The sequence below is a fragment of the Salvelinus fontinalis genome, chromosome 38 (assembly GCF_029448725.1).
Source record: "Salvelinus fontinalis isolate EN_2023a chromosome 38, ASM2944872v1, whole genome shotgun sequence".
NCBI classification, from domain to species: domain Eukaryota; kingdom Metazoa; phylum Chordata; class Actinopteri; order Salmoniformes; family Salmonidae; genus Salvelinus; species Salvelinus fontinalis.
Genome location: NC_074702.1, coordinates 12596435 through 12618304, shown reverse-complemented (window position 1 = coordinate 12618304; position 21870 = coordinate 12596435). Strand labels below are relative to the sequence as shown.

Here is a 21870-nt window from a genome sequence, read left to right as displayed (position 1 = left end):
TCCCTGTAGAGATGGTGCCAGGATTCCTCCAGACGTGACTCTTGGCATTCGGGCCAAGGAGTTCAATCTTGTTTCTCATGGTCAGAGAGTTCTTTAGGTGCCTTTTGGCAAACTCAAAGCGGGCTGTCATGTGCCTTTTACTGAGGTGTGGCCTCCATCTGGCCACTCTACCATAAAGACCTGATTGGTGAAGCTCTGTCAAGGAACTTTGGAGCTCTGTCAATCAGAGTGACCATCGGGTTCTTGATAGCCTCCCTGTCCAAGGCCCTTCTCCCCTGATTGTTCAGTTTGGCCGGGCGGCCAGCACTAAGAAGAGTCATGGGGATTCCGAACTCCTTCCATTTAAGAATGATGGAGGCCACTGTGTTCTTGGGTACTTTCAATGCTGCAGAAATGTTTTGATACCCTTCCCCAGATCTGTGCCTGGACACACACAATCCTGTCTCGGAGCTCTACGGACAATTCCTTGCTCTGACAAGCACTGCCAACTGTGGGACCTTACATAGACAGGTGTGTGCCTTTCCAAATAATGTTCAATCAATTTACCACAGGTGGACTCCAATCAGGTTGTAGAAACATCTCAAGGATGATCAATGGAAACAGGATCCACCTGCGCTCAATTTCGAGACTCATAGTAAAGGGTCTGAATACTTACATAAATAAGGTATCTGTTTTAATTTTTTTTATAAATTTGCTATAATTTCTAAAAACCTGTTTCGCTTTGTCATTATGGGGTATTGTTTGTAGATTGATGAGAACAATGTTTTTTTTTATCCATTTCAGAATAAGGCTGGATACGTTCCGAGTACACTAACAGTATGCCAATGGGAGGGAGGACAGTGCCCAGTGATTCAACGGTGGTTTGTGACTACTATGATTTCCCATTGTTGACAATTGCAGTAATTCCATTAATGATTACTTAATAATTGATAAACAAATATGGGTTATTGGTAAAAACATGAACTAATTGGTAGGTCTACATTTACTTTTTACTTCTGTGAACTTTCGTTATCCTCCCTCCACCTGAGGGAGAGAAATATATCTTAGACGTGGGATTTTGGTAACGGAATTACAAGACACAAGGAAAAGTTTCTAGAACTTAAAGGCAAATCATTTCTCTAAAACAAAATATAAATTGCTTATATTAGTTGGCAGGGGGTCTTTACTTCAACATTGTGTTTTGATGTATTTCTAATACCTTTTATGACTTCCTGGTAGATATTTTTAAAGACCCTTTCCCATCTATTTTACCAGAAATCAATGCCAATTATTATTATTTATTTATTTAACACCTTTTTTTCTTATGCATCTGTTCCTTCATTTACCAAAAATAGACTTAGCTTTCATTTGACACCCAATCTGATATGCGCCTACGAACTTCACGTTGGTGCTCATGGGTCCTTTTACATGGAAATGACCAAGTATAGTGTAATAGGTTACTGCCTTCTTGGAATAGGTCTCCCATGTCAAATGTTTACCATCACTTGGATGACCGGTTATCGTGCTAGTCTTGAGAACCAAACTACACCATTACAAACCCAACACAAGTGCACTGGATAAAGCCATTACATCAACTTGTTAAGTTAATCATTAAAAAAAAACAGTCCAAGCACATCCTTCAAATTCTCTTCTCCTCCAGGTAATGCAGTTTTGTTCATGGATGGCGAGGCATTACCAAGAAACCAGCAGCAATTTACCCAGTCATGCCTGGGAACTGGGGAGGGGTTGGGCCTCTAACTACATCTGTACATGCCTGCTAATATGCAAATAAAGTCGATAATGTGGCAGCAGCATTTTGTCAGCGAATGTGGAGCTAGATTTGAAGTCGGATTATTAACATATGAATAATGAACATCATTAGGTAGGCCTAGGTCATTTATGTCAGATTGAAATATCTAATATGCTTGGTGGTCCTCTCTTGCTTGTAATGAAATAGAAAATGGACTGCAATAGCAGGCCAAGTAACGTTTACATCTCACATCATGGCAAATTTACCCACTACCGGGTTTCGTTATCATAGTTTTCCCTCCAATGACTTCTCCAACAAGCTAGTTACATTAGCAAGCGTTGCATTAATTGACTCAGTGACTGCGACAAAAACTGACCTGGGTGATACTCTGCAAACCATGTTTTTGAAAGGAACGTGAAATTATCCCCATAAACGGTAGTTAGCTAGATATCATTGAGAGTAGGTATCTGACGTAGCCCCTCCCCCTCTTGAATTCATATAACCATTTATGTAGCTACGTTCGTTACTCACTGCAGCAATAACAGGCATAAACCAGCTAAACACTAATTTAAGACAAATACCTGGCTAGCTAGCGTGGGTGTAAGTTATTCGTGGTAAATCGTATGTCTAACTATCCGTAGAGCTCCAATGCAAACAAATATTACATTAGCCTTCCCCTTTGTTAGCTAGCTTTATTGACGAACATCTCATGAAGTCGCTCCTGCTAACGCTAGCTAGCTAACTAATGTTGACACTTTATAGCAAAGTATTATGAAACGGGGCTAACTCTACATGACATACACACAACTACACACCAACACAGGTAACCAAAATGACATGATAAAAGAAGCAAAAATATACTAACTCCAGCAGCGATTTGGGCTCTCACCTCTTCGCTCCCACTTGAGCTGTACCCAGCCTCCGCTAAGCTCTTGTGGTTCGACTCTATCCCAAGTAAGCGCAAATGAGACTGGTCCTCGTTTAACGATAGTACCAGGCTTGTGGGCCTTGGGCCTCCAGCATTAGTCACATCGTCAGCTTCTGCCCCTGATCGGTCGAGTTGCCAACGCTTCTCAGAACGCAACCGGCTGTGAGACGACCAAGGCCGACCAGGGAAGCGACCTCGGGGTGCAGCAGTACCAACTTGGCCTCCTATGGCAGCCGCGGTTGCTGATCCGCATCCCGCTGCCGCCATCATAGCTTCAAAAACAACACCGATATCAACTTGAGGTGAGACAAGAGGGAAGGCGCGAGATAGGGAGGGGGGACCCCGCAAGGCTGCCGGGAAATGAAGTAAGTCCAAGAAAAGCTTCACAGGGTAACTTGCAAATCTTTATATAAATGATGATTGGAATTTATAGGAGTGGTGTGTGCAATGCAATATGTAATGCAAATAATAAACCCATTTGATATTAAACAAAGGACACATTGCTCGATCATCGTTTGATTCCAGCCATTACGATTATTGATAATTAACTACAAGGCCCAGCTTCCCTCCATGCAAAAAAAAATACAAATTTTGTGAATGGCCATCTACCGCTGTACCAAGATGTTTAGGCTTGTCCCCATTCCTCAGTGGCCGAGCGGCATGTCCTCGTCTTCTGATATGAGCATATTGAATGAACCACTGTACATTATGTGCACGCTCCTTACATGAGAGAGAGTCAATGCACTTAACTCAAGCTCTAAACATAATTTGAAAAGAAGAGAGTCAATGCACCTGAGTCAAGCTCGAAACATAGTTTGAAAAGAAGAATTGAAAACATTCACAAGTCTAGGCCTATATTTTTTGCATTGATAAGAGAATAATTGTGGTTGAATATTGTAGTAAACTTCATTGATGGAAAATATTCACAGAATAAGACAGGCAGGTTAAGAGTAATTTTGCAACTGCAAGGCATATCTTTTGCATGGCAATTCAGATAATCTGCACTGTCAGAAATCATGGGTGATTTACTACAAGCAAAAGTGAATTACACTGTTGAAATATATTTTAATGTAATTGCAAAAACATACGTTATTATTTACGCTATCTGAACTACATTACCCACAATGAACTGGCGGGGGGGCAGCATGGATGTCACATCCCCCTCTATAGAAAACTGGAGCAGGAAGCGGAAAGGAACGAGTTGAAATGCTCTTTTGTGTTGATGTTTTGAGCTGTTTAACGTTAATTTGTCAAGCAATTCAGAGCTATTTGACATATATTTAATCAAATATTACAGGTAAAAGCTTAGGAAAATATTATTAATGCTGTCTTTTCTGTAATAGTGATTCCTATAGAGGACAATTGCTGTTAACATTGTAGCATATATTGTTAGCCATCCAGCACGCACTATTTTCGACTGCTTTTTCGAAACTTAGCTACTAGTCTACACATTTCCCCTTAAAATATTTCAATAGTTCGCAAAATTGGTGTTTATATATGTTATTTTATCGTGTAATCTGGGAAGATAGCCAGGCAAAAGTTGGGTGGAAACACAAGACTTGTTCCACTGTTATCAATAGGGGGCACCCTCATTTTACAGACGGGCAGTTCAATGAAGCCGAAATGTGCCAGTCTAGATCTTCAAAATACCCTCTCACTTTTATACTCTTCCTTCGTACTTCAAGGTCTCTTTGAAAAGCTGTCAATACGAAGGGGGAAATAACAGGAAATCGACATGAACCTAGAGCGCCTTCCCAATGAGGAGAAACTCACCCTCTGTAGGAAATACTATTTAGGTAAGTTGGTAAGTGAACTACCAATTGTTGTTGTGCTCTAATTATAAGCCACGTGAAATCCCCTGGCATGGTTCAAAGATAAAAATATTACATGAACTGCCCAATGTTAGTGTTGTGAATTGATGTTTTCACAACGTTGCGTGTATGTGTATACACACACACACAGTTGAAGTCGGAAGTTTACGTACACTTAAGCTGGAGTCATTAAAAATAAAAAAAATCATTTTTCAACCAGTCCAAAACCACAAACTATAGTTTTAGTAAGTCGTTTAGGACATCTACTTTGCATGACACAAGTAATTTTCAAACAATTGTTTACAGACAGATTTCACTTATAATTCACTGTATCACAATTCCAGTGGGTCAGAAGTTTACACTAAGTTGACTCTGCCTATAAACAGTTTGGAAAATTCCAGAAAAGGAGGTCATGGCTTTAGAAGCTTCTAGGCTAATTGACATAATTTGAGTCAATTGGACGTGTACCTGTGGGTGAAGTCGGAAGTTTACATACACCTTAGCCAAATACATTTAAACTCAGTTTTCACAATTCCTGACATTTAATCCTAGTAAACATTCCCTGTAATTAGGTCCGTTTTTTTTTTTTTAAGAATGTGAAATGTCAGAAAAATAGTGATTTTATTTCAGCTTTTATTTCTTTCATCACATTCACAGTGGGTCAGAAGTTTACATGCACTCAATTAGTATTTGGTAGCATTGCCTTTAAATTGTTTAATTTAGGTCAAATGTTTCAGGTAGCCTTCCACAAGCTTCTCACAATAAGTTGGGTGAATTTTGGCCTATTCCTCCTGACAGAGCTGGTGTAACTGAGTCAGGTTTGTAGGCATCCTTGCTCGCACATGCTTTTTCAGTTCTGCCCACAAATTTTCTATGGGATTGAGGTCAGGGCTTTGTGATGGCCACTCCAATACCTTGACTTTGTTGTCCTTAAGCCATTTTGACACAACTTTGGATGAATGCTTGGGGTCATTGTCCATTTGGAAGACCCATTTGCTATCAAGCTTTAACTCCCTGACTGATGTCTTGAGATGTTGCTTCAATATATCCACCATTTTCCTACCTCATGATGCCATCTATTTTGTGAATTGCACCAGTACCTCCTGCAGCAAAGCAACCCACAACATGATGCTGCCACCCCTGTGCTTCACGGTTGGGATGGTGTTCTTCGGCTTGCAAGCCTCCCCCTTTTTCCTCCAAACATAACGATGGTCATTATGACCAAACAGTTCTTTTTTTGTTTCATCAGACCAGAGGACATTTCTCCAAAAAGTACAATCTTTGTCGCCATGTGCAGTTGTAAACCTTAGTCTGTCTTTTTATGGCAGTTTTGGAGCAGTGGCTTCTTCCTTGCTGAGCGGCCTTTCAGGTTATGTCTATAGGACTCGTTTTACAGTGGATATAGATACTTTTGTACCTGTTTCCTCCAGCATCTTCACAAGGTCCTTTGCTGCTGTTCTGGGATTGATTTGCACCTTTCGAACCAAAGTACGTTCATCTCTAGGAGACAGAATGCGTCGCCTTCCTGAGCGAAATGACAGCTGCGTGGTCCCATGGTGTTTATACTTGTGTACTATTGTTTGTACAGATGAACGTGGTACCTTCAGGTGTTTGGACATTTCTCCCAAGGATGAACCAGACTTGTGGAGGTCTACAATTTTTTTTCTGGGTTTTGGCTGATTTCTTTTGATTTTCCCATGATGTCAAGCAAAGAGGCACTGAATTTGAAGGTAGGCCTTAAAATACATCCACAGGTACACCTCCAATAGGCTAATTGACATCATGTTGTAAGTCGCTCTGGATAAGAGCGTCTGCTAAATGACTTAAATGTAAATGTAAATGAGTCAATCAGAAGTTTCTAAAGCCATGATGATATAATCTGGAATTTTCCAAGCTGTTTAAAGGCACAGTCAACTTTGTATGTAAACTTCTGACCCACTGGAATTGTGATACAGTGAATTATAAGTGAAATAATTTGTCTGTAAACAATTGTTGTAAAAATTACTCCTGTCATGCACAAAGTAGATGTTCTTGCCGACTTGCCAAAACTATAGTTGGTTAACAAGAAATTTGTGGAGTGAGTGGTTGAAAAACAAGTTTTAATGACTCCAACCTAAGTGTATGTAAACTTCCGACTTCAAATGTATGTGTGTGTGCAGTAATACTGTAATGACTTTCTCTCTCTCTCAGGGGGATTTGCATTCCTTCCGTTCCTGTGGCTGGTGAATGTGGTGTGGTTTTTCAAAGAGGCCTTTGTAAAGCCAACATATACTGAACAACTCCAGATCAAAACATGTGAGTACACAGAGAAAGTTCTGTGAATTAATATAGCTAAAGATTCCTGTACAAATGATTAGTTGTCCAGGTTTGTTGTGGCTTATCCACATACTGGATAAATAATACATTTATGTTACAGATTGTGTGTCTTATGAGATGTAGGCCTATGATCCATGATGAGATAAGATGATCCAGCTAAAACAAAGTTGGCTTTGTATTAGTTTAACATTAGTGTCAGTATTGGTGAAAGAATGCAGTTTCTATGCAAACATGACTACAATAAATTTACATCCCTCTTTCAGATGTAAAGCATTCAGGGCTGGGGTTGCTACTGTGGGTTGCAGTACTCACCACATGGATAACCATATTCCAACACTTCAGAGCAGAATGGGGTGAAGTGGGCGACTACCTCTCCTTCACCATTCCACTTGGCATTCCCTGAGACAGACAAGGCGGGGAAACAAGAACGCTTCCTACTGTATAAAACTTGACCATGACAGAATTAATAGACAAATCTGACAGGTTGAAATAGTTAAATGTGTAGTTGATCTCAATGGATAATCATAGTAATTTTTTCTGGGCTTTAATGAGTGGGAAGATTCCTGTGAACACTGCACCTCCTCCCCAAATTGTGTCTAGTGTGTGGATTTCTCAACACGTTTGAGTACATTTGGAAGGTTAAACAGGCGAATGGTATGTATGACAAAAATAAATGGCAAATTCATAAACTTTCTAAATTAAATGGAAGTGTATGCTTTTTTTATTTGCTGTAATAAAGTTTTGAACTTATATGCTAGATCGTGGTCTAGTGTGCATTTCATTAGACATTTGGCTCCTATGGATAATATGAATGGTATGAGTATAGCTTTGGATAACAATATCCAATTGGCTTTGTGTTAAGTCAGTATTTGTGTAACACTGCTCACGATAACAACATACTTATTCCAGATAATTTATTCATAGTCTCCTTTGTACTCTCACAGTGTAAACAATTCTGACAGTGATGAGATATTAGCCAGTAAAGTACTTTATGATTGCAGCATTATGATTAAGTCCTTAAATGAGGTCCGCCTTAGGCCAAGATCTTATTATGAAACTCAATGCATCTGTAGCAAATGTTACCCCCCCTCTCTTCAGGATCATGGTTGATGCTGTTTTTAGGTACTCAGTCAAAGACTACTTCTATTACCAACCGACTCCATGGCAGGAAGGACACGTCATCCCACCAGCTCCAGTACTTAACACATGTCCATTGAGTCTGCTAAGGTTGTGTAAGTCACACAACTGTCTGCTCTAAATGGGGTCAAGAGGCAGTTGATGTAAACCCAAATCAGATGTGTGTGATGGATGGTCATAAGATACCCAATCGATGAGGTGCTAAGACCTGTGGCATACTGGAGGCTTATATGACATTGTTGTGCATGTGGTGTCAGTGTAATTGTAGAACATGATGTTCACCCTGTATGTCATATAAGGTCGTTTTAATACGCCCCCATTCTTCTCCAGGACAAAGTGGCTCGGGGAGACTGGCCAACATTAGTCACAGATTTGTTCATCCCTCTCTTTGGGATTTCTATCTCTAGAAATGACAGAATTATAAAAATATTGAATCATTTTTTATTTTGAATAGGAAGATTTCCAAATGAGGCCAATGTGATTGAAGATTAGTGCTTAACACCTGCTTCACATTGATCAAAAGATCATTACATAAACAATGTAAAAGAAAATTCTGAAGTATGTAGACCTATAAAATAAATATTGTAACATCTTTAACATTCCAGTGTTGGGAAAATATTTTTACATGGTGTGACATTGACAATGTTTGTGACCTTTTTCAACCTATGTTTAATAAGCGGAGGTAGAAGATAAAAATTCCCATTCCCCAATTATTAACCCGGGATAAGCACAGTTTATGCAGTGTAGGCCTAATGAATAATAATTTTAAGCCTGTCAGAAAATGAAATTGCAATATTTAATCACTTTTCAAGGAATATGTAACAGCAATTATTGAGCAGTCCAGTCCGTTATGCAGTGTATCCCTAGAAGGAATCGTCTGAACTGTTGCCTGGCAGAACACTGTATTGAGATTACCGCTTTTGGCTGTGTTGAATGCCAATTGCCAAATCACCAAAAGGGGCTCCACCAGAGCTCTCAACAAGTGTCAAGGAAAACAACCATGATAGGTTAATTAAAAAGGTGCATGAGGTGGAAACATTACTATTATCACACGTACACTGGCATGAGAATATTGCCACGTTTCCGTGGTAGTCGGAATTAGGAAACTCAAATTCCCGACTTGCTAACTGGTCGTGGTTACAGTATACAGTACACGTGCCGCATGCAATCAGTTAGCAAATCAGAAATTTACGAGTTTCCTAGTTCTGACTAGTACTTGAACGCGGCATATCACCCTTTACTGTCAAATGCTGTCTGGCACGGATGCACTGTTTGGGGGGTTCAACCCTATGATGTTATTTTTAAACAGACAACAGCAACAAACTCTGAGAAAGTGAAATTGTATAATGCATACAAATGATCTAAAATTAAATGAAAAAGCGATATGATTTTGAAGGAGGATTGTAACAGTTAAAAATGCTATATGATTTTAATGGAGAATATGGTAACAGGTCCTCGTATATAGGTTGATATGATAGGGAGGAGTGTTCCTTAAGGCAGGTCCCTATTCTATCGAAGCATTTGATCACAACTAAAACAAAATCATAATTCCCAGGGGGTCTGGTGGTGAATCCAAAGCAATCCAGGGTGCCCCACAGCGAAGTTCCCGCCTCATTATGTAACTCCTGCTATCATAAATACAGACCTTAACTGGCACTTCTACAATTTATGTCAGGGAAAAGGGCAGAGTCAGATACACGGACGCAGCAATCCATCCTATTGGCAGTCAGAACATAATACGATTTGCAGGCATCTCATAACGGTAAACGCTAATGACTTCGGCGTCTCTGGGATTTTACACTGTGATTCTTCCCAGCAACAATTTGAAAGGTCTTTGAGGGTCAAGCGGATTTGGTATTATTTACTGCAATATTCCAGATTTGACAAGGGCTATAAAAAACCATCGCTGTGGCCTTAACGAATCAAGCACTTTCTGAACCTCAGCAGTGAAGCAGCGGGTATATACACTGCTCAAAAAAATAAAGGGAACACTAAAATAACACATCCTAGATCTGAATGAATGAAATATTCTTATTAAATACTTTTTTCTTTACAAAGTTGAATGTACTGACAACAAAATCACACAAAAATGATTAATGGAAATCAAATTTAGCAACCCATGAAGGTCTGGATTTGGAGTCACACTCAAAATTAAAGTAGAAAACCACACTACGGGCTGATCCAACTCTGATGTAATGTCCTTAAAACAAGTCAAAATGAGGCTCAGTAGTGTGTGTGGCCTCCACGTGCCTGTATGACCTCCCTACAACGCCTGGGCATGCTCCTGATGAGGTGGCGGATGGTCTCCTGAGGGATCTCCTCCCAGACCTGGACTAAAGCATCCGCCAACTCCTGGACAGTCTGTGGTGCAACTTGGCGTTGGTGGATGGAGCGAGACATGATGTCCCAGATGTGCTCAATTGGATTCAGGTGTGGGGAACGGGCGGGCCAGTCCATAGCATCAATGCCTTCCTCTTGCAGGAACTGCTGACACACTCCAGCCACATGAGGTCTAGCATTGTCTTGCATTACGAGGAATCCAGGACCAACCGCACCAGCATATGGTCTCACAAGGGGTCTGAGGATCTCATCTCGGTACCTAATGGCAGTCAGGCTACCTCTTGCGAGCACATGGAGGGCTGTGCGGCCCCCCAAAGAAATGCCACCCCACACCATGACTGACCCACGCCAAACCGGTCATGCTGGAGGATGTTGCAGGCCGCAGAACGTTCTCCACGGCGTCTCCAGACTCTGTCACGTCTATCACATGTGCTCAGTGTGAACCTGCTTTTGTCTGTGAAGAGCACAGGGCGCCAGTGGCGAATTTGCCAATCTTGGTGTTCTCTGGCAAATGCCAAATGTCCTGCACTGTGTTGGGCTGTAAGCACAACCCCCACCTGTGGACGTCGGGCCCTCATACCACCCTCATGGAGTCTGTTTCTACCCGTTTGAGCAGACACATGCACATTTGTGGCCTGCTGGAGGTCATTTTGCAGGGCTCTGGCAGTGCTCTTCCTGCTCCTCCTTGCACAAAGGCGGAGGTAGCGGTCCTGCTGCTGGGTTGTTGCCCTCCTACGGCCTCCTCCACGTCTCCTGATGTACTGGCCTGTCTCCTGGTAGCGCCTCCATGCTCTGGACACTACGCTGACAGACACAGCAAACCTTCTTGCCACAGCTCGCATTGATGTGCCATCCTGGATGAGCTGCACTACCTGAGCCACTTGTGTGGGTTGTAGACTCCGTCTCATGCTACCACTAGAGTGAAAGCACCGCCAGCATTCAAAAGTGACCAAAACATCAGCCAGGAAGCATAGGAACTGAGAAGTGGTCTGTGGTCACCACCTGCAGAACCACTCCTTTATTGGGGGTGTCTTGCTAATTGCCTATAATTTCCACCTGTTGTCTATTCCATTTGCACAACAGCATGTGAAATTTATTGTCAATCAGTGTTGCTTCCTAAGTGGACAGTTTGATTTCACAGAAGTGTGATTAACTTGGAGTTACATTGTGTTGTTTAAGTGTTCCCTTTATTTTTTTTGAGCAGTGTATATATATATTATGGTTGAATTATTTCTTGCTTCATTCTAACAACTTCTATTAGGCTAACATTTTCTCGAGTAGACCTACATTTATTGGAATATCATTTTTCCCATTTGCTTTTTCTTCCTGTGGCCTAGAATATTTGTAACATCATTGGCACATATGGGTATGAAAGGCTGTAGTAATCACTGGATATTTTATTTTGACCTCAGACGTGAAATGGACTTTGATCTGCCACCCACTTTGCCAGCCAGTGGTATCGCATGGGAGAGGGTCCTCCCGCCTCTTCTTCCCAGGCTGAACAGGACATCCGGGCTGTCCTCATTCACGCCGTCGGAGCTGCTCACCCCAGTGACGGAGCACACTGGCCCTGCACAGGTAGGTTTATTCCCGTTACACTGCATGCATGCAGTGCTCTAATTTCTCACTGATCAAACAATTTCTGGATTCATTTTTCATGACTTTGTTCTGTATCAATGAGTTAGCCTTGATTAATACATTTTGTGTTTTACGTTCTATATTCTACTGACATTTTAATGAATGCCCATTTACGGCAGGTGCTCTTGCATTTTCTTATCGTTTGAACAGGATTACATAGAAGTAGATTAAACCAGCAGCAATAGAGCAGCAATAGTGTCAACTTGAGTAGTAATATTGGGTATCTTCCCCTGTTGCCAGGTGTGTTGTGACCACAGTCAATTCACAGTTCAGGTTGATGTGAAACACTTCAACCCAGAGGAGCTGATGGTCAAGGTGACAGGAGACTTTGTGGAGGTCCAAGGGAAACACAAAGAGAAAAAAGTAAGCAACTACTGTGTTGCATGTATTATGCAAGAGTTGTTCTATATTCATAATCACACTTCCATAGTTTGTGATGACAGACATTGAATATAGCCTTGTTACTATGCAGCCCGTTTCTGCTTCAACCAACCACTGACCAGACCACCTGTTAGCCTGAAAAGGAGCATTCCTCACTGACCGTGTTCACTATAAACATGTGTTTGCAGGATGGGTCAGGGCTGGTGACGCGACAGTTCAACCAGCGCTACAGGATTCCAGAGGGAGTAGACTCCATGGCTCTGGAGTCGGCTGTGTCGCCTGAAGGCATCCTCATCATATCTGCCCCTATGCTGCAGGGGGAGAACTCCACACACCGGTCCCACTCAGAACCATGAGCATACACACCCTAGGAACAAGCACACACAATCCATAGGAACCAGTGTTGGGGAGTAGTAAACTACATGTAGTTCAACTAGTAATTTAACTACATTTTGCAGTAGCTTGGTGGCAGTTCAAATCTTGGTAGTATTTAGTAGTTAGCTACACTACATGGCAAAAAAAGAAGTTAACTACTGGAATTAAACTACTTTTTTTGCAAATAGAAAATTAAATATGGGTGTAGTAAGCAATCATTTCCTTTCTTTTTCAGTATTACTCCCTTCTAGTTCTCACTTGAAACATAGTTGTTTAATATGCTAAATTACACATTCTGTTAATATCTTACTCCAGAGTGAACTGTCTTTGCAATTTGTAGTCTGACATTTCAAACTTAAATATGATAATTTATCACAAAGTAGTTTGATGTAGTGAGCTTTTCAAATTAATTTTAGTTAAAGAAAATAAAAATGTAGTTAAAGGTAACTTTATTGTAGCTTAACTTCTTTCAGTGTGAAGTAATTGGTAGCTTGGTAAACTATGCACACACACACACAAATACAGGCACACTCCTCCAGACATATCAAAACACTCACCAAGGAACTGGTGCCTGCTTGTACCAAAACACCCATTAACTATGCCATCACACCATTAAAATTCCCTACTCTCTCTCTCTGAGGTTTGTACATATTAACAGGACAGATTCCTCATTTAAAAGCATCCCTCATCCTAAAGAATCCTATTTAACTCAATCTTAAAATGTTTTTATGGAACCATTCATTGTAAATATGATATAAAAAATTGTGTGGAGTGTCTAATGCTCTCTAAGTCACGAGTAAATGTTTTAACACTCAGAGATTTAAGTATGTTCACAAAACCCAACAGTAAGGTAGTTGTATATTTAACTATTTATTATAAGAGAATTAGTAAAAAATAAATGCATTATATATTTCTGTACAAAAATAAAATAAAAATGCTGTTGAATAGATTGGTTGTTTCTGTTCCATGTGTGCGTGCACACCACCAGTGCTCACTCTTCCTGGAATTCATCCAACAGCGAGTCCACCTCACTGAAAGAAAAAACATGTTTTTAGAGCATGTTCTATGGTTGCTTCAACACTTTGCATAGCCAAATATTATATAACTCTAGGATTCAAATGGGTCTGCAATGTGAGAAAATAAAATGTAACATTTTACTCCAAAGACAAAAACCAGCATAACATCATGATTTAACTATACAGCGCATTCGGAATGTATTCAGACGCCTTGACTTTTTTCCACATTTTGTTATGTTACAGCCTTATTCTACAATGGATTAAATTGTCCCCCCCCCTCACCTACACAATACTCCATAATGACAAGGAAAATAGGTTTTTAGAAATGTTTGCAAAAAATTAAATAAAATCTCAATCACATAAGTATTCAGATCCTTTACTCAGTACTTTGTTGAAGCCCTTTTGGCAGCGATTAAAGCCTTGAGTCTTCTTAGGTATGACGCTGCAAGCTTGGCACACCTGTATTTGGGGAGTGTCTCTCATTCTTCTCTGCAGATCCTTTCAAGCTCTGTCAGGCTGGATGAGGAGCGTCGCTGCACAGTTATTTTCAGGTCTTTCCCGAGATGTTCGAACAGGCTCAAGTCCGGGCTCTGGCTGGGCCACTCAAGGACATTCAGAGACTTGTCCTGAAGCCACTCCTGCATTGTCTTGGCTGTGTGCTTGGGGTCATTGTCTGGTTCTAAAAACCTGTTTTTGATTTGTCATTATGGGATAGTGTGTAGATTGATGAACATTTTTTATTTAATCCATTTTAGAATAAGGCTGTGCCTTCAGAAAGTATTCATACCACTGGACGTATTCCACATTTTGTTGTTACAGCCTGAATTCACAATTGATTTAAAAAATAAATAAAAATAATTCTCAACCATCTAGGTTTTTAGAACTTATTCCACATTTATTGAAAATGAAATATAGAAATTTGTAGAAGCACCTTTGACAGTGATTACAGCTGTGAATCTTTCTGGGTAAGTCTAATAGCTTTTCACACCTGGATTAGGTAACATTGGTCAATTATGCTTTTCAAAATGTTTCAACCTGTCAAATTGGTTGTTGATCATTGCGAGAAACTTTTTCAAGGCTTTCCATAGATCATCAAGTAGATTTAATTCAAAACTGTTACTCGGCCACTCAGGAACATTCACCGTCTTATTGGTAACCAACTCCAGTGTAGATTTAGCCTTGTGTTTTAGGTTACTGTCAGGTTAATTAATCTCCCAGTGTCTGGTGGAAAGCAACGGAACCAAGTTTTCGCCTGCTCCATTACGTTTTTTTTATCCTGAAAAACGACCCAGTTCTTAACGATTACAAGCATACCCATAACATGACACAGCCACCACTATGCTTGAAGATATGGTGAATGGTACTCAGTAATGTGTTGGATTTTCCCCAAACATAGCACTTTGTATTCAGGACAAAAAGTGAATTGCTTTGCCACATTTTTTGCAGTTTTACTTCAATGCCTTATTGCAAACAGGATGTATGTTTTGGAATATTTTTATTCTGTACAGGCTTCCTTATTTTCACTCAGTTATTTAGGTTAGTATTGTGGAGTAGCTACAATGTGGTTGATCCAGCCCCTGCAATTTCCTATCACAGCCATTAAACTCTAACTGTCACCATTGGCATCATGATGAAATCCCTGAGTGGTTTCCTTCCTCTCCAGCAACTGAGTTAGGAAGGACACCTGTATCTTTGTAGTGACTGTTATTGTTACATCATCCAAAGTGTAATTAATAACTTCAATGGTCAAAGGGATACTCAACATCTGCTTTTTTCCTATTCTTTGTTAACCCATCTACCAATAGCTACCCTTCTTTGCAAGGCATTGGAAAACTTCCCTGGCTATTGTGGTCGAATCTGTGTTTGAAATTCACTGCTCGACTGAGGGACCTTAAAGATAAATGTTTGTGTGGGGTACATAGAGGTAGTCATTCAAAAATCATGCTAACCACTTTTATTGCACTGTGAAACAATGCAATTTATTATGCGACTTGCACATTTTTACTCCCAAATTTATTTAGGCTTGCCATGACAAAGGGGTTGAATACTTGACGCAAGACATTTTTCAGCTTTTAATTTGTAAAGATTTAACAACTTAAATTTAGGCTTTAACACAAAATGTGGATACAAGTGAATACTTTCATAAGGCACTGTAATTACTCTGAAAATATTTTAAGTTCATTATCTTAATGAGTAAAGGTCAATGAAATAAATGACGAAGGATGTATTGTATCTAGGGAACATATACCAGTTCTTTACCTGATTTGCTCCTTCACCCACTTCCTCTGCTGCCTTAAGACCTTCAGTAAGGGGTCATCTTTAAACTCCTGCTCATCTGAATCTTAAGGGGGAAAAGATTTGCAGTTAAAATGTCACTGTGCAGAAAACAAAAGTAACTTCAGGAGCATTTGATTACATTACCGATTCTTTTTGTTGTAACTTTAGCTACTTTCTAGCAAAGCTATGCCAGGAGTTCATAATATGTTATATTAGAGCACATGTTAACTGTACACAGGTATAAATAGCTAGAAATGTACACATGAACACAAGCAAGGTGAAGTGAAAATAGATAACTGTCACTGGTCCATACGGTCAATGTACTCCTGTAACAGAGAGGACAGTGGCATCACTCAATTGTTATGCCGCCCAAAATACCCCTTTAGCATTTAGGGAAAAATCCTAACTTATTATTTAGAGTAAGAAATGCATGTATAGGAATGGGATATTCAGGAAAAAGTTCAAGTTAGGATTCAGTCCCGGTGGAACTTGACTGGAGGCTATATATACACACACTATTATACAGCCAGAGTCTATTCCACCTCTGCTACCTAGAGTTAAGGTCAGCAGTCCCCACTGCACCAGGCAGTCTCACCTTCAGCCTCCTGCAGCAGCTGAGCTACGACCTCCCGGGGCTGCTGTGCACTGGGAGGCGGGGCAGGGGACTGCGGGGGCGCGTATCTGGGAGAGTCAGAGGACACAGGGGTTCTGGGCGGGTCTGGGGAGTCCGTGGTCAGGAACAGTACCTCTGAAACTACCTGCCAAGGTAAATTAATATGCTTTACTCAGCTAATATCTTAATTTAAATTAAACTAACCTGGAAAAATGAATAAAGTAAATGAATATTATTGTAAGTCTTAAATTCATAACAGCCTTTCTTCAATGTGTTAATGGCATCTAGTATCAGTGATGCTGATGACCCACAGTGTTTGTTTTTTAGTTTTTTAGGGGTGGATCAGCTTACTATTGCGGGAAAGAATGTTGCTTCCATCAATGTAATTGTCTGCATTATTTCCAATCCCCCATATATTTGAGGTAAATATATATATATCCATACACACATGCATACATATACTGTATATACATACCTATATAGGCATACATACTTTTTTAAAGAATCTACCTTTATAATTATTCCCCGCAAACCCTACCACCGATCCCCCAATTGGAGTAAACTAATAAACACTTTGGCTTTTACCTTCAATTTATACACATTTTACAGACACAGTCTACTTTACAATAGTTCTCTTGTTTGTTCTTAGTCCTTCCTCTTTTTTCTGATGTCCATCCAGTTTGATTTCTATTTGTAACTGTGCTATTTCACAAAAGTTCCAAACCTATATACATTTTACAGATCCCGTATGTTTTACATTGTTTATCTTGTTATTAGTCCCACCCTTCAGCTCCATTCAACCCTTCCCATCTATCTCTCAACATCATCCATTTCGGATTTCTATTTGCCATATATTTTTCAACTGACCCACATTGTTAACTGACCTGACCCAGGGCGCTGTGTATGGGAGAGGGTGGTGGAGCACGATCTCCAGGGCAGCCCTCTCTCACTATCCCCGGCCCCCTTTCCTGTTGCCCCCAGTCTCTGCTGGGCTCCTCCCTCCATGGGGTGACCCTGTCTTTACCTCTGGTGTGGCGTTGGCTCACATTCCAATCTGCATAGCTGGGCCTCTCAGCATGGTCCCTGTCACCAACGTGACACCTACAGAGATATTGTTATTGAGTTTACAGACTGGGCCACATGTCATTCATTCAAACTGTCACCCCTCTTATATACATGTCATACCTGACTGATTTCTTCTTTCTGCAGGAAGGCCCTGTCCGCTTCTCACTCCTCTCCTTCTGTAGTGTCTCCTTTTTTGTCCTCTCGGTTCTCCTCTGTTGAACTACCCACTCTTCCTCTGTGGTCACAGACAAGGCAGGCGGTGGTGGCGAGGACTCATGTTTACTAGTGGGCTCCTCAGTGGAGGTGTCTGTGGAGCTGGACTGGGCTTTGAGCTGCCTGACGGTCCGGTCGGCCCCAGAGACCTCACTCCTCTTTGGGTTCCTCTGGTGGCTGGGTGGAGGGGAGTGGGGCTGAGTGGTACAAGGAAGGATGTCACAGAGAAGGTGCATGTGGGGACGGGCCGAGGAATCCGACTGCAACTTAGAGACGGTGGGGCAGGAGATGGGGAGGGAAGGGGCAACTCTATGAGAGGAATAGGCAGGGAGAGGATTCCGCTGTACCTAACGAAGGGGAACAAATGAAATCATATGATCTGTGATTAGCTAAATGCATTGGAAAATACTACCACACAATGGCAGACATTTCAAAGAGACTTCAAAACCTCTTTCTAATAGCAGGTGTAGTAGACAAGGGGGTAAGTACCTTGTGTGCCTGCCAGCTGACAGAGTGCTGATGAAAGGTGTAACCCTGCTGTGGGTTTGACTGAACCCACTGACTGGCCTGCTCCATCTTCCTCCTCAGACGCCACTGAAACAGGATGTCCTCCTCTGGGCGTGTGCGGGGGTCAGGGGGACCAACCACAGACGGTTTGGGAGCGGTTCCAGCATAGAGGTCTGCTGAGCTTAGGTTCCCCACAACTTGAGGAAGCGGTTACACAAGAAGAGTTATTGCAATATGTGTATTCAGATAAAGTGAGAAAAGAAAGTTGAAAAAGGAAACTAAAATCGTGACCATGAGAAATGAGGGACGTGGCAAGAACACAGAATAAGAGTGGCTCTGGGAGTTTGAAAAAGCAATATCATGTGGTTGAGACAAGGGATATTAATGCAAATCAGATGTTTTGAACTTCCCAACCCCCATGGCTCACCAGTGGTTGAGTCGATAAGACTGGTAACTATAGGCCTTCGGACTGGCTCATCTATGCTCACAGGGGAGGAAAAATTGGAGCAGCCCAGGCCCTCAGAGCTGATGGGAATAGATCCACTACTGAGTGAGTGCTCACTGAAAACATAACATTTAGTTTTTGTAAGACTAATCCAAGTCTCCTCATTGCAACTGACTGAATTACATTTAATTGACCCCAACCCTGCTCAGTGTATTCCATTCCTCCCAGCATATCTACCTTCTGTGTAGCAGTCTACTGGCTTTCTCCTGTAGATGCTGTATCTCAGAGTCTCCAAGGTCATCGTGAGAGGAGTCTGACAAGCCCTGCCAGGGCATCAGAAAGAGAGAGGCCAGTGAGTGCACCAGAGGCATCATCTCCTGTCACCATTTCTATCACCAACATTCACAATGTTGTGTAACTGAGCCCTCAGCGGGTTCTGTTTTGAACACGCTTTATGGATCAGTTCTATAAAAGCTCACGTCAGTTGCATATCGAGTTTAACTCATTCCCTCAGGGATATGCAGCAAGCTGGATATGGAGCGATGTTTTGGCCAGAAGGGGTATTAACTAAGGCATCAAACACAGTTGCATAATCAAAGGGAACAGCTTCTAACTAGTTCATATAAACAGTGGTTGGGCAGAACATGTCGTCTGGTGTTGGTATGCAAATATTTATGAGGAGCGGCACTCTGCATGGGGAATCTTTCTTCTAATACATCTCAGCCATTCTGGCTCTTGCACACTTGACAGAATTACATACACCTGTCTAATACCAATATATCTCACCATCTCAAAAAGAAACTTACCAGGACGGAGCATGAACAGGACGATGATGTACTCACCATGGCACTAAGATCAAGGAGTCCCCTGCATGGGGAGACGGTGGTGCCATGCCGAAACTGCCCAACTGGACTGAGGGTGGTGGCTGAGTCTTTTCTAAGGGAAAGGCCTGTGTACATAAAGAAATAGGGAATGAACGAGAAGACATTGTATTTTACTGTTTAAACATACAGCATAATTATTTATATACTTGATACATCTCACTAATATAGCTACTGCTGTACATATTCATCCGGTGTATAGATTGCATTTTGATGCAGTGCTATTTGGGTTGTTAATTGGATTCGCCCTGACGTTCTTGATTTCTTTCCTTACATTTTGTTTATTTATTATATGACTGCATTGTTAGGTGCTAGTAACATAAGATTGTCGCTGCACCCGCTATAACACCTCCTAAACTGTGTACACGACCAATAAACTTTGATTTGAAATGGAGAGCAGAGCAAGACAGTTGGTCAAATACATCACAACAGTCACTAGATTCCTTGTTTTATAGAGCCAGCAAATCTTTTAGTGAGTTTCAATGAGATGTAAAGAATAATGAATGATCCAAGTGAAGTACCTTTGTCAGTGGTTTGAGTGGGTGTAGAACTGGTGGGTAGAGGGGAGGAGGACAGCCACCAGAAAGGCTGCTGGCCCTCTCCCACCATTGCCGACATCTGCTGACGCTCCTCTCGACTCTGTGGCCTTCCGTGACGAAAGCGTTCAATGTACCTGGAAAAGGAATTATTGTAGTTACTAATGAGACATGTAAAGGGCATGAAACCATAAATCAATACAAAAATCCTATGAACTCATCACCTGCAAGCTTATTGTGGATATGATACACACTATAATGAAGACATACATAAGGATGCAGGGTCACAAATGCTGTATGACATGTCACAAATAAAACAAATTACCATCATGTAATTCTAGAAATAGTATTAAGCATACTTTGCCAACACTGAATCTTCCTGCTCTCCTCCCCCAGTGGAGACCAGGGACTTTCCCGATGTCGGGTCCCGTGTCAGTGTGTCTGTGTTCGGGGAGGCGGCAGTGTTGCCCGGGGAGGACCCAAGGTCAGTGGAGGGCCAGGACTCTAAGAAACTAGGCTGGGCCTCTGTGGCAGAAGGAGGACAGAAGACAAAGTGGTTGGCTGCCCCGAGGAAGCACTGGTCCTCTGGGCTCAGTGAGTGTGTCTGGAGAGGAGGGCTGGACAGCTGGGCAAGGAGAACAGGGCTCAGGGTCTAAGACAAACAAGGAAAAAAGCTACAGTTTGATGAAGAGACTAATGACAATACATTTATTTACTGTATTGGAGTATGTGTATTTGGAAAAGACCCCGACAGCCCCTGAAGTCCAGCTTACAGTTTTCCTCTGTTGCTTTGGAAGCTTCTTGGTGCGTGAGGGGTAGTAATGTGTTTTTCCCAGAGGTGGGTCTGGTGGGAAGGGATTCTTCCTTGTGAACAGAGCAGCACCACTAAGAGAGCAAGAGAGACAAAGGTGACCATTTTCATTGTGGTAAAAACATATCGTGCTGGTTTGAAAAAGGTAACTCTGCATTCCTAATTACTTGTTCCACGTCTCACCTGGATTTCATGTTGACAGTACCACCGGCACCAACTCACACACTGGGCAGAGAGGTGTTATAGCCCACATGTAGACAACTCTTAGCTATAATCATAGGATGAGACAGTGTTAAAGTGTGTGTCAGGTAAATGCATAGCACACACGCATTTGATTTAACAAGAGAGCGAAAAGAGACAACTAGCTAATTAGCTAGGTAACAGCATTGCAGTTTAAAACTGTTTTCATTCATTTAGAAAGGCTAGATCACTGACATCGATTACGTATTAAATACTTTTTTAAAAGCACGTACTTTCCATGTAAATGTTACTTGAGCATCTCGATTTGATAACTGCCTGGGTTGATTCAATGAAAAGATAAACATAGTGCGCCTTCCGGGTTTTTATCCGGTTTGGGCTTGTATCAGTTACCGCGCAACCAAACGGCGAAATAAAATAGTTAGATTAGTAAAATCATATGCATAGTCTAGACAATTAGTTCTACCTTTGTAAATGGTACATTCCTCGCAGGATAACCTTTTATTCAACTATTTGACAGATTCAATAATCTAGAGTTTATCTTTACCGAGAACATCATTATCGACAACGATCGATTCTGGCCAATCTAGAACAAGTTGGTAAGTGACAGACATTGATTTGAACCAATGATACTCGTGTAGTCGACTCCACAT

General features: G+C 41.4%; 4 protein-coding genes across 8 annotated transcripts in view; 2 read left to right on the top strand and 2 right to left on the bottom strand.

Annotated features, from left to right (window-relative positions):
- Window positions 1-2992, bottom strand: part of LOC129838009 (histone-lysine N-methyltransferase 2A-like) — a 68663-nt gene extending 65671 nt beyond the window's left edge. For 2 of the 3 annotated variants that reach the window (XM_055904632.1, XM_055904634.1), the window contains exon 1: window positions 2595-2992. In XM_055904632.1, coding sequence (XP_055760607.1) covers window positions 2595-2927 — 333 coding nt within the window. In that variant the 5' untranslated portion in view covers window positions 2928-2992. The remainder of the gene's footprint in view (window positions 1-2594) is intronic. The other variant, XM_055904633.1, reaches the window with a different exon arrangement.
- An 821-nt stretch (window positions 2993-3813) lies between these two features.
- Window positions 3814-7541, top strand: LOC129838039 (gamma-secretase subunit PEN-2-like). The gene is made up of 4 exons (XM_055904706.1): window positions 3814-3954; window positions 4343-4453; window positions 6659-6763; window positions 7048-7541. Exons 2-4 carry the CDS (start codon window positions 4393-4395, stop codon window positions 7185-7187), a joined length of 306 nt encoding a protein of 101 aa, XP_055760681.1. The 5' UTR covers window positions 3814-3954; window positions 4343-4392; the 3' UTR covers window positions 7188-7541.
- A 2340-nt stretch (window positions 7542-9881) lies between these two features.
- On the top strand, window positions 9882-13423 carry LOC129838042 (alpha-crystallin A chain-like). Its single transcript, XM_055904708.1, has 3 exons — window positions 9882-11839; window positions 12140-12262; window positions 12469-13423. Exons 1-3 carry the CDS (start codon window positions 11624-11626, stop codon window positions 12634-12636), a joined length of 507 nt encoding a protein of 168 aa, XP_055760683.1. The 5' UTR covers window positions 9882-11623; the 3' UTR covers window positions 12637-13423.
- A 78-nt stretch (window positions 13424-13501) lies between these two features.
- Window positions 13502-21813, bottom strand: proser3 (proline and serine rich 3). Of its 3 annotated transcripts, none has more exons than XM_055904673.1 (14): window positions 21493-21813; window positions 21203-21287; window positions 20982-21093; window positions 20568-20860; window positions 20194-20345; window positions 19634-19740; window positions 19029-19114; window positions 18774-18907; window positions 18329-18543; window positions 17747-18186; window positions 17446-17662; window positions 16544-16706; window positions 15931-16012; window positions 13502-13686 (listed from the first exon to the last, which is right to left on the bottom strand). In XM_055904673.1, the coding sequence occupies exons 2-14, from the start codon at window positions 21211-21213 to the stop codon at window positions 13647-13649; spliced, it is 2052 nt and encodes a 683-aa protein (XP_055760648.1). In that variant the 5' UTR covers window positions 21214-21287; window positions 21493-21813; the 3' UTR covers window positions 13502-13646. The 3 variants fall into 3 exon arrangements, with proteins under 3 accessions (XP_055760648.1, XP_055760651.1, XP_055760649.1); XM_055904676.1 differs by having other exon boundaries at window positions 18774-18871; XM_055904674.1 differs by having other exon boundaries at window positions 21684-21813.
- Between the last annotated feature and the right edge of the window lie 57 nt (window positions 21814-21870).